The sequence below is a fragment of the Salvia miltiorrhiza genome, chromosome 3 (genome assembly GCF_028751815.1).
Source record: "Salvia miltiorrhiza cultivar Shanhuang (shh) chromosome 3, IMPLAD_Smil_shh, whole genome shotgun sequence".
In the NCBI taxonomy this organism is placed as follows: domain Eukaryota; kingdom Viridiplantae; phylum Streptophyta; class Magnoliopsida; order Lamiales; family Lamiaceae; genus Salvia; species Salvia miltiorrhiza.
The window spans coordinates 50,722,498-50,734,700 of NC_080389.1; the positions used below are offsets into that span (position 1 = coordinate 50,722,498).

Here is a 12,203-nt window from a genome sequence, read left to right on the forward strand (position 1 = left end):
GTGAGTGTCCGAATAGGAGACTTATGATCATGAGAGATGACGGCGAAGTTGTGACTGATGGTGAGGAGACCGATACGAATATGCCAGTTTTGAAGAAGGTCGACTATGAAGAGGAGATTGAGGAGATTTTCACACCTGCTGGACAGTTGTTGGTAGCTAGGAGAGTTTTGAGTACCCAAACTCAACTCGATGAGAGAGAGCAGCGAGAGAATCTCTTTCACACAAGATGTCTTGTTCAAGACAAGGTGTGCAGCATGATTATTGATGGAGGGAGTTGCACGAATGTGGCTAGTAGAGCCATGATTGAGATATTGAGTTGCTGCGTCAACATCACGTTGGGGTATAGGGACTCCATCGCCTATATCATTATGTGGGTTAGATTCAGAGGTTTTGGGATCTTCCATTATCTATTGTTCGTTATTAAGTCCTCCACTTGCGTGTTCGTTTGAACGGTCTGGCAAGAATCGTATCAGACTCTCCATTGTAGATGCTACTAAAGAGAGAATTATGAGTTAGAAAGAAAAAAAACACAATTAGACATAAAATTGAAGGGAGCTGAAATTGAATGTGTATATATTGAAGATTACAAATTATAATAGGTTATTTTTGTAAAATGATTGTTACTTATATGATTAAAAAAAAAAGTTAACTAGGTCGGGATCTTAAGCTTATAAATTGTCCAAATTTATTTTTATAACTTATAAGTTGTTTATGAGATATATTACTTTGCCAAACACTTTTCAATACGTACCTTATACTTAGGGATGTCAATCGGGCCAGCCCATCGGATTTTCGGGCTAGCCCTATCGGGTTCCTGGTTAATCGGGTGCGGGCTAATCAGGCTGGAGATTTTTTCGGGTTGTAAATCTTCAACCCTCACCCTAAACATTCGGGTTTCGGGCTAGCCCATCGGGCTAGCCCATCGGGCTAGCCCATCGGGCTAATCAGGTTAAAGGCGTAAAAATAAAATTATCATTTGTATTTTTATTATTCTTAATGATCTAATGTATAATGTATAAAATATACATAGATATTAAATATATAAATTATATAGCAAAGCATGAAATGCAAAATATAAGATATTCAAGATTACATAACATATAAAATAAGTTAATAACAATAAAATATTCAACTTATTAAAAAAATAAAAATAAAATATTCAACAATAATTTGAAATTAAAGAAACAAAGCATCTAAAAAATAAATATAAAGTCTAAACATTTGAGTAACACTCTTCTTCAACATTGATAATATTTGGTGCTTCAACTTGATTCCCCTATTCACACTAAATTATATAGCAACTAGCAAGCACGAAATGCAAAAAATATAAAATATTGAAGAAGAAAAAAAATCAAGATTACATAACATATACAATAAGTTGGCAACAATAAAATATTCAACTTTGTTAAAGAAAAAACAATAAAATATCCAACAATAGTTTGAACTCATAAAATCAAAGCATCTCAAAAATACAGAAAAGCGAAATTATGAGACTTTATAATGTTTTATCATTTTTTAATTTTTATATCTAAATAATTTATGTTATGTGTTCGGGTTTTCGGGCTAGCTTGCCCATCGAGTTAGCCGGGCCGACCCTATCGGGTGCCGGATTATTCGGTTACGGGCTAGTCGGGTTGAAAATTTTCAACCCTAACCCTCTCGAATTGACAGGTTAATCTGGCCAGCCCACGGGTTTCGGGCTGGATTGACATCCCTACTTATACTAACTTTTAAACAACTTAAAGTATGTTTTATTTGATTGATAAATTTATCACGAAAAAAAGTATGATAACTAAACGTTCTCTCTTTAAATCTCCTAAAAATGTGTGATAACATCTTTCCCTCATCGTCTACAAAAGAAAATTTTGTCATTTTCACTTCAATTAGCTGGGGATAATATATATATTATCACACTAAAAATAGAGGAATAATATTATCCCTTTTTGGTGTGAAAAGAATGAACGAGAAATGGTGAATTTTTTTTTATATAAAAAAATAAAGCTGAGATCTAAAGAAAATCTTTTGTTATCTCCCATTTTTCTAACATAAATTTATAAGATGTTTTAAGAAAATACACTAATATAAATATGCGACATTTAAAAACACTGTTGTGCGTCTATGTCTCGACTATTGATAATTTGACAAATTTTTGTTTTTGTATTGATTTGGTGGCATATGTTATATATGCGGTATAAATTGATATGTTAATACGTGATTATGATAGGCTAAATGGGAGATGCATTGAAAGCTTCTAATAATAACAAACGTCGCAAAAAGTTGACATGTAAATTCATGTTAAGGCTAATTATTTAAAACTGTGAATATGGAATATGTACCATGTGTCCTGCATGAGTTGGTTGGTACTTGGTAGTAATCATAGTTACATGCACTACTCAATTATAAATGTCTGCTTTGGCGATGTGAAGTAGAAAGATATTGTGGAGCAGTATTGCTTCATTTTTTTCATGAATCTTTTCAAATTCAATATTTTTTCACGTGACAGTTTAGGAATAAGGTCTGCACCCACTTGACTTTTCTATGAAATGATGATGACCTTATCAATATCAATACTCTCATATTTGAGCTTTAAAAAACAAATAAACTTCTCAGACTTAGATGTAGGCATTCACTAGATTCATTGAACTCAGTAGTGGCTTTCTAGAAAGTGGGGCTTCTACATAGGAATAGAATTATACCTTTCCTAAATTCCTCTCTTTTTTTCTATCTTATCTTTACTCCCATTTTTTACGTAACTAATTTACTTCAACTTCAATTCTAGGTTCTTTTTCCTCAATATTTTATTCATCGAAGATAGAAAATATTTTGTTTCTCTACCTATTGCACGTGGCGTAGTTAAAATATTAAATAGTATTAAGATTTATTGCTCACATGTTAAATTGTAACGGTTAAAATTCAATTTTTTTCAAATTAAGTGATTTTGAGTATAATTATTTGCGTGCTAGTTGTTTGTAAAACCTTTTTTTTAAAGACGATCGATAGATGTTTGTCAAACTTTTTTTTCTTTTTACAAAAAGGATCAGTAGTTGTTTGTCAAACTTATTGTTTCATGGTTTAATTAAATTTGTATTCTGATAAATGTGACTGGTTTAATAATTTGTTTTCTATGAGATGAAGATTCTTTTTTTAATCATTGGTAAGATTTTATGGTTAATAAGATATTAATTAACAAGTAGAGCCTCTAAATTATTTGGTAATTTTTTTTTAAAAAAAAATGTTACTCTCCAAACATATGCGCAATTTGTCATTTTAGTATGTACCTTAAAATTATTTACTTTTCATTTTTGTACATCACTTAACTCAAAACAAAGTAATACCCTTCTTCTACTCACACACACTCTACTAATATTTCTTAAAATTCGTGTCACCAAAAGTGCCGAATAGTTCTAGGGGATGGAGGGAGTATATATGTATAGGTTCCATGGAGAATTATATTTTTCGAGAGTATGGACAATTGATAAACATGGTTTTCGTACCTCCATTTCAAATTATTTGTTGTCATTTCCCTTCATTTTTTGCTTGTGAATGCTTGTTTGTGCCCTAATATTGAGTTTTATGAAGATTTGATTCTTGGATGTAGTTTTGGTTTGATTTCAGGAAAAATAAAGATAAATTAGAGAATTGTGAAAACATGAGGTTGAGGTACATCTCGAGAGGAAACCGTGAGCGCAAACGGCGATCAAATCGGAGATCAGACGAGGGAGAACTGAGCTGAAGTAGACTGCGCAAAGAGCCCAGGACCCCGCGGCTCCCTAGCCCGCTGTTCAGTATGCCACAGCGGTCCGGGCCGCGGGCCCCACCGCAGGCTTGCCCATTTTTGCACACGTTCCCTACCCGCGGCCACTACCAGGAGCGCGGGAAAAAAGCGTGATTTCTCCCATGTGGGTCCCAGTCGCGATATTCAACCATAAACACCTCTTTTCCCTTATTCTACCCATCATTGATCACTCACACACAATTCCAACACCCCCAATTCTCCAAAACCTAACCTTAGCCTCCATTACTACTTCCAACTATCAAAATTGAAGAGCATTGAAGAGGAGAGAAGGAAAAAGCCCATAAATAGATTTGTCACGTCCTAGTCTCTCTTTAATTTATGTATTTCTTTGATTTAGGTATTTTGATTGTGAGCATGTTAGGCTAAATCCCTTTTTGATTTGGGGATTAGGCTAGATGGATGATGTAATGGATTGATTGCTTTGATATATATATATATATATATATATATATATATATATGTGTGTGTGTGTGTGTGTGTGTCTATATAGGGGTGGGCTACCATGAAAACACTCTTAAGTGTATAAAATAGGAACAAAATCCTACCATTCATCCATCTAAAATCAACGGCCCGGATCAATTTTTAATACATTGGACGGTTCGTAATATTTTGACGGATGATTCGTAACAAAAATCGCCCAAAGGTTAAAAATGTAATATGCTATTGTTGACTTTCACTATTTTCTCCGATTCTAGCGAGCATGGATATGGTAAGATTTTTATACAAATATCTCTATATCTCTCTTAAATGTCAACCTACCAAAAAACAAATCATCTAAAACACTCTCTCATTTAGAACTCACGAACGGCAGCGCAACTAGGGTTCCAGAGTGTAGGCGAAATGTGAAGAAGTTAGCACGAATTTTATTAGTCATGTTACGAATTAAAATGTGAGGAAGTTTGCACGTTCCATCTATTGCCACCCAAAAATATGGTTGCTTAGCAATCTTTGAGATATCCCGGGAGTTATGGTAATCTCGTTCACCATCTAAAGTACCATCACACTCAAACAATTCCTTATTAGACAAATCAAAATGAAAATTAAAAGATGAAGACAAATAAAAGTGAAAGAAGCAAGTCTTCATAGAATCACTCGTGTCGAGGTAAGGATCGACCAAATTTATGACTTTAAATTCTTTGAAGCTTGCAAGGTCTTCATATTTTTGGAATTGTAGAGGTTTCATTGAAAATGTTGGGCTCTCGACTTCAAGGGATTTGAAAAATTGATCATCATCTCTCTTTTCTTCATACTCTTCTTCAACTTCTTAAGGCTCTTCACTTAGCATTGACATTGGTTCCTCATACAAGGTTCCATTTTGTAGGCTAATGGTCATGCACAAATCATCAATACGTTTTTGATTTTCCATAGTGGTAGCCAAAGACCTTCTTTGCTCATCTAGCATAACCTCCGATTTTGCTATACTTTTTTCTATCCAAGCTTGTGTAGCTATGAAGTATTGTAGGAGATCGTCTTTAGAATTTGATTTCTTCTCTTGATAGTATCGATTTTCCCTTGGAAGTCTTCTTGAGTTGAATAAGAATTTTTGATAATTTCAATTATTGAAATGGTCCTCATACTCCAATGGCGATTGCCACTCCATGACATTGCATCCCATGTCATAATACTCACTATAAAAAGGTATTGGTTGAAAGGCTTCTTGGATATATGGTTGCCTACAATTTCTTTTGACTTCTAAAACTTGCAACTTAAGTTGCATCACCGCCAATTGTAGTTGGAATTGCTCAACCAACTCATTCCTTCCATCATCCATTTAATATTTTTGGTGCCGCTTTTCGGTTGTGTAATAATTTTTTTTTCATCACATTTGGACCTTGTGTTCGTAAACTACCTACCAACCAACAAAAACAACGAGTCAAAACAACAACCTTAAGATTGAAAGCAAGAATAAAACAAGTAAAATGTCTAAATTAGTTAAGCACAATGATTCAAAATATCATAAGTAATAAAACTGAAGTAAGCCCCCGACAACGGCCCCGAAAACTTGTTCACTATTTATTTTTGCTACGCCACAAGTATACGGGTAGCGCAACATCAACTGAGTTTATAAAACGTAGTATATCATCACTATTCTTCACATAAACCTCCACCATCTTCACCAACTTTGCCGATGGCGACGGCCTCGAGACCTCAAGACATAGCCAAAAAACTCAGTTGCAACAAATTCGATAGATGCTCATGTTTCACACACAATATACTAAGGCCTGTTGAAATTTCGTATCAAATACATAAAACGTTCTAACTACCATTCAACATAACCCAAAAATAATTCGTAACAAATGAGTTCTAATACACAACATATCTTAAGGTTGTTGTTTTGACTCGTTGTTTTTGTTGGTTGGTAGGTAGTTTATGAACACAAGGTCCAAATGTGATGAAAAAAAAATTATTACACAACCGAAAAGCGGCACCAAAAATATTAAATGGATGATGGAAGGAATGAGTTGGTTGAGCAACTCCAACTACAATTGGCGGTGATGCAACTTAAGTTGCAAGTTTTAGAAGCCAAAAGAAATTGTAGGCAACCATATATCCAAGAAGCCTTCCAACCAATACCTTTCTATAGTGAGTATTATGACATGGGATGCAATGCCATGGAGTGGCAATCGCCATTGGAGTATGAGGACCATTTCAATAATTGAAATTATCAAAAATTCTTATTCAACTCAAGAAGACTTCCAAGGGAAAATCGATACTATCAAGAGAAGAAATCGAATTCTAAGGACGATCTCCTACAATACTTCATAGTTACACAAGCTTGGATAGAAAAAAGTGTAGCAAAATCGGAGGTTATGCTAGATGAGCAAAGAATGTCTTTGGCTACCACTATGGAAAATCAAAAACGTATTGATGATTTGTGCATGGTCATTAGCCTACAAAATGAAATCTTGTATGAGGAACCAATATCAATGCTAAGTGAAGAGCCTTAAGAAGTTGAAGAAGAGTATGAAGAAAAGAGAGATGATGATCAATTTTTCAAATCCCTTGAAGTCGAGAGCCCAACATTTTCAATGAAACCTCTACAATTCCAAAAATATGAAGACCTTACAAGCTTCAAAGAATTTAAAGTCATAAATTTGGTCGATCCTTACCTCGACACGAGTGATTCTATGAAGACTTGCTTCTTTCATTTTTATTTGTCTTCATCTTTTAATTTTCATTTTGATTTGTCTAATAAGGAATTGTTTGAGTGTGATGGTACTTTAGATGGTGAACGAGATTACCATAACTCCCGGGATATCTCAAAGATTGCTAAGCAACCATATTTTTGGGTGGCAATTAGGGCTGTGCATCGGTCGGTTCGGCCGGCCGACCGACCAAAAAAACGCAAACCGATGGGCCGACGGTTTGGAGGATTTATGGGCCGAGCCGACCGACGTTCGAAGACCAACCGGCCGATCACCGAACCGTGGAAATAATCGGTTTTCGACCGACCGAATAGAGCCGAGCCGAACTGGCAGCGGCGGCACACTCAGAGAAGCAACAGTTGGAGGTGAGGCGGCGGCGCGGCTCGCTCAGGTGTGGAGGTGAGGCGGCGGTGCAGAGGAAGGCTCACCGCTCCGAAACTAACCTGTGCTGTGGACGACGACGGCTGTGGGCTGGGCGCGGCGACGACAGCTGCGGGCTGGGCGCGGCGACGACGACTGCGGGCTGGGGTTCTTCGCGAATCGCGGTCGCGGCGACGGCTGCGAGTTCCAGGCTGCTGTTCGGCGCTGCCTCGGACTGGGCTAGGGTTCTGGTTCGCCGGCGCTCGGCTGGTGGTTGTCCGTAGGGGTGAAGGGCAGAGGGCCTGCGGGTGGGGTGGGGTGCGGCGCAATGGAGAGGAATTAGGTTAGGGAGAATTAGTGGGAGAAAAAAAAACCCTAGTAAACTAAATAGTTCGGTCGGTTCGGTTTTCGACCGGCCAAAATCGAGAAAACCGAACCGGCCGACCAAACCGAAATTTCTAAAAAATTTGGGCCGAACCGACCGCCCAGGCCGGAAAAACCGACCGAAAACCGATCGGTTCGGCCATTTTTTGGTCGGTTTTTTCGGTCGGTTCGGTTTTTGCTCACCCCTAGTGGCAATAGATGGAACATGCAAATTTGATGAAAAATGGCCACCGCCTAAACCTCCACCTCGGTTGTGAGTTCGAGACAACTTCTCCTTCTCTTTTCCTCCAAACTCATTTCCACTTTGTATGGAATAAGTTTGGGAGAGAGGGGGAAGATGGATTAGTTGTCTCATCTATCTTTAGTTTGCTTTTGTTTGTTTCGATTCTGATTATTTTTGGTTTTTGTTGTTGTTGTTGAATAATTGAAGGATTGAGATTAGGTTGATGTTTTTGTTTTGCTTGGGATGATTGTAGCAAACATTGTGATGATGAATTAATTGGTTTGGGCTTATGATATGAATGTTGTTTTTGAAATAAAATTGTTATGTTTCACTTGTAGATTTTGCATGTAGTAGCGGCATGGCAGCGGACTGAGTGTGTGAGCAGTCATCCATGGAGATTTATTTTTGTGGGTTTCGTTGATTTTGTGCTGGGTTTTGTTGTTGTGTGCTTCGTTGTTCTAGATCTTCGTTGATTTTTTATCTTTGGCGACACAACTATTGATTTTGTTATGGGTTTCGTTGATTTCGTTCTTGTTCTGGATCTCATTCTTGTTCTTAATCTCATTCTTGATTACGTTCTTGTTCTGGATATATTTCTGGAATCTTTATTGTTGCTTAGTGAATTTCGTGAATTGTTAATTTAATTGCTTGGTATTTTGATTTTGAAATTTTATTCATAAGATTCATCTCCACTCTCTCTTTGTTTTGTTAATTCATTCGATGTGCCGAAAAGTAACGTGCCATAAATAGCGGGACGGAGGGAGTATCATTTTTTATTTATTACAAATGAATTAAAACTATTATGTGGTCTTGTCTACTGCAAAAATATATAGTAAATCATTTTCTATATAATAAATTATATGATACTTAAAATCACAGGAATTAACATAGAAAAAACACATGTTAATCATCTCATAATGCAATTATGATATGACTATTTTCTGATTGATTTTTATAAAAGGGAGTTCATTGTAATCGAAAAGGTTATTTTTCGTGTCAAATGCAAGTTCATTCATACTTATTTATTTTCATATATTTTAATTTTACAAAATGTTATATATATTCTTTAAGCAAGAAAGTATTAAAATGAAAACGAAGATGACACTAATAAATTTGTTGATAACACAAGTTTTATATGATGAATTGAACTCCATATTTACATGAAATTTGACAAATATAGATGATCACGACTGATCAAGTGATCATTTTGTTGATTTCTCCATGAACTATTAATTTATATAAATGATTGTATAATTATAAAAGATAAAATATTTGATGAGGACGTCCTCACATGAAGACCATACTCATATAGAATTTAATTATCAATTTCAATCAGAATTTATTAATTCTAATTGAGTGCGGTATTCACATATCCTTACGTGAGGACCTCCTCATAAAAGATCATTTTATTACAAAATTTGACTAATGATTTATGCTGTATACAAAAAGAAATCATTATTTTATACTTTTGAATTATAAATAAATTATTATTTTGTACCTTTTAAATTATATTTATTTGTCTTAATGTAAGATCACTATTTTACACAGTGATCTTACATGATAACACCAGTAGCTCATAAGTAGACACCAATCGCGGTGCTGACTTTCGGGTATCCCATCACTTTCAACTCTAAAGCCAAGATAAATAATAGGATAATCTTAAGATGAGCCAAACAATTTAATACCCCACTCTCAATTGGATTGAACGCTACTTCCATTCTTAACAATTTCACCAAAAAAGAAGAAGAAAAATAAAAGGAGATAAGGATCAAAATATTCAAAAATCACTCAAATTAATTGAATAAAACCTTTTCCATGTACTAATACCAACGCATGATTGGATACATTGGTAACAAATCAAAAGATTACACATTATAACGCCCACTTCTGTACAAATTACATAAACTAATGATATGATAGGTAGAAGAAGTAATAAAATTAAAATAGATGATATGATCTCGTGTGTTATTATTTAACATCGATCCATTACGAAAACTGTTTCCTAATAATCGATTCCCCTTCTCTTTTGGGAAATTCACAAGAAAGAGAGAGAGAGAGAGAGAAGTTATAGAAAGTGATGAAGAAACACAATTAATTTTACACCCAAAAAGAAAAAAGAAAAAGAAAAAGAAAAATCACCAACTTTGTGATGAGGATGGTGAGGAAGAAGATGAACAACTCAAAAGGGATTCCAAAATTTCAACTCCCAAATCCTCCAAAACGACGACAGTGGTGTGATCATGGCTGCCTCCCTTGTCTAAATGCATAATCTTCCTATTGACACTCCTCTTCTTCCTCATGGAATGCTTTCTCTTGAGCGCCATCACCGGCGAGCACCCTTCCTCCACGCCGCACTTCATCTCCTGCAGCGACTCCTTCACCCTCTCCACCGGAAAATTCAGCACCGCCGCGCACCCCCTCATGGCGAAGGCCGCCTGGTCGTACGCCAGCGCCGCCGCCTCCGCGTTGTCGAACGTCCCCAGCCACACCCTCACGCCATTCCTAGTGGAGTCCCTTATCTCCGCCGCGAACTTCCCCCACGGCCGCCGCCGCACCCCCCTGTACGCTTTCACCCTCTTCTCGGAGCTCACCTCCTCCTCCACCTTCACGGCCTCCCCGCCGGCGGCCCCTTGCGCTAGCACGCCGTAGAGGAGCATCTCCTCGGAGTCGTTAACGTTAAAAGGGAGTCCGGAGACGCCGCCGTCGTCGTGTTCCCACGAGAGGGAATGAGGGGAGTCGGGGAATGAGAATTGGAAGAATGAAGACTCCATCATCTGTCTCTGTGTTTGAGTTTGAGTTTGAGTTTGCATTTGCTAACAAGATTTTTCTCCTCACAACTTTGACGATACTTTTTGAACTTTGGGGCCTTTATATACCCTGCGAAAAATGGATTATTTGAGAAAACAATATAGGGAAAATTTATTTGTAATATAGTAGGGTGGGGTTAAATTGGACATAGGTATAAGTGACATATAAAATTAAAAATAAACAAGGGGGGATGTTTTTGTTATAACTTGGTTTGCACTGCATAGGGAATAATATGAAAATGGTGGTGAAATGTAATTGGGTCACGTGAGTCTCACGATAGCCGTGACGCACGGCGGCGCGGGTCCCACCATATAATTCAGGATCTATTTGCTGGCGTCTCGTTTTTCTTTTCTTTATTGCATTTTTATTTTTTATTTTTATTTTTGGAGCTTTCTAATTGTTTGAACCATTATAATTATCTCAAAAGATATCCATCTTCAGTTGTAATATCATGTTTGATGGAAATTAATCAATTCGACTCATCTGCATAAGAATGTCAAAGAATTGATTAGCTACGCATCTAGATAATTGAGCTTATGCTTCAGGTTTGTTGAAGAATTTTCAGTGGATTAAAACTTTAAAAGAAAAGAAGCTAATGCATTTATTTATTTTTTCTTGTTGGTCATATGCATAAATAAAAGACATTAATGTAGCTAGAAGAAAAGTAATTGAGTCAAAATGGGTTGATCGTAATCAAAACAAAAATGTGTTCAAACATTATAGTTTATCCTTTTAGGCTGCATTCACTTTGATGGATGGCAAAAAAAGTGATAACAAAAATTTATGCCTTTAAATATCTTCTTTCTTATTCCACATTTTACACAAAAGAGAAGTTCACCATTTTTTCTTCCTTATTTTCACTTCAAGGAGGAATAATATTATCCCTCCATCTTTTGTGTAAAATGTGGGATAAGAAATTAGACATTTAAAGACATAAATTTTTGTTATCCCTCCATTTAGAGGGATAAAAAGCAAACACACCCTTATGACCAGAACAATTTTTCTTTGTACTAAATCGATTTTTTTGGGTAATTTTATATTTACTTCGTTTTCGAAATATCTTCTAATTTTATGAAAAATTAATTGTGTATTTAGTACGAGTGAAGAAGGGGTTACATAAATTAGAAAAAAATACTTAGTGAGTTTATATGAGTTCATTAATGAAAATATGTGTAAGCATGTGAGAATCCCTTTACCTCCATAACTAAATTCCAAAGTATCAAGATATTTGAATTAAGAATTTAGGCGGATTAAACTATACATAATTTATAAGTTAGTTAAAGAGAAAGATCAAGTGGAAATTTGATAACCATTGTTCAAGAGAAAGCGAGGACTTTTTTTTTTTTTAGTTACCGACCTAATCAGTACCTGTTAAATTATAGTCATGTTTAATTTATTTTGTTAAATTATAGTCATGTTTAATTTATTTTAGACATGTCAGCCCACTTGAATTCACAAAAATAATTTGTGTGTCTCTTGACTGCCG

The 12,203-nt window shown here is 35.9% G+C and overlaps 1 protein-coding gene across 1 annotated transcript; it reads right to left on the bottom strand.

The window, feature by feature from the left end:
• Nucleotides 1-9,688: 9,688 nt before the first annotated feature.
• On the bottom strand, nucleotides 9,689-10,933 carry LOC131014178 (ethylene-response factor C3-like). The gene has a single exon (XM_057942071.1). The coding sequence runs from the start codon at nucleotides 10,717-10,719 to the stop codon at nucleotides 10,045-10,047; it is 675 nt and encodes a 224-aa protein (XP_057798054.1). The 5' UTR covers nucleotides 10,720-10,933; the 3' UTR covers nucleotides 9,689-10,044.
• Between the last annotated feature and the right edge of the window lie 1,270 nt (nucleotides 10,934-12,203).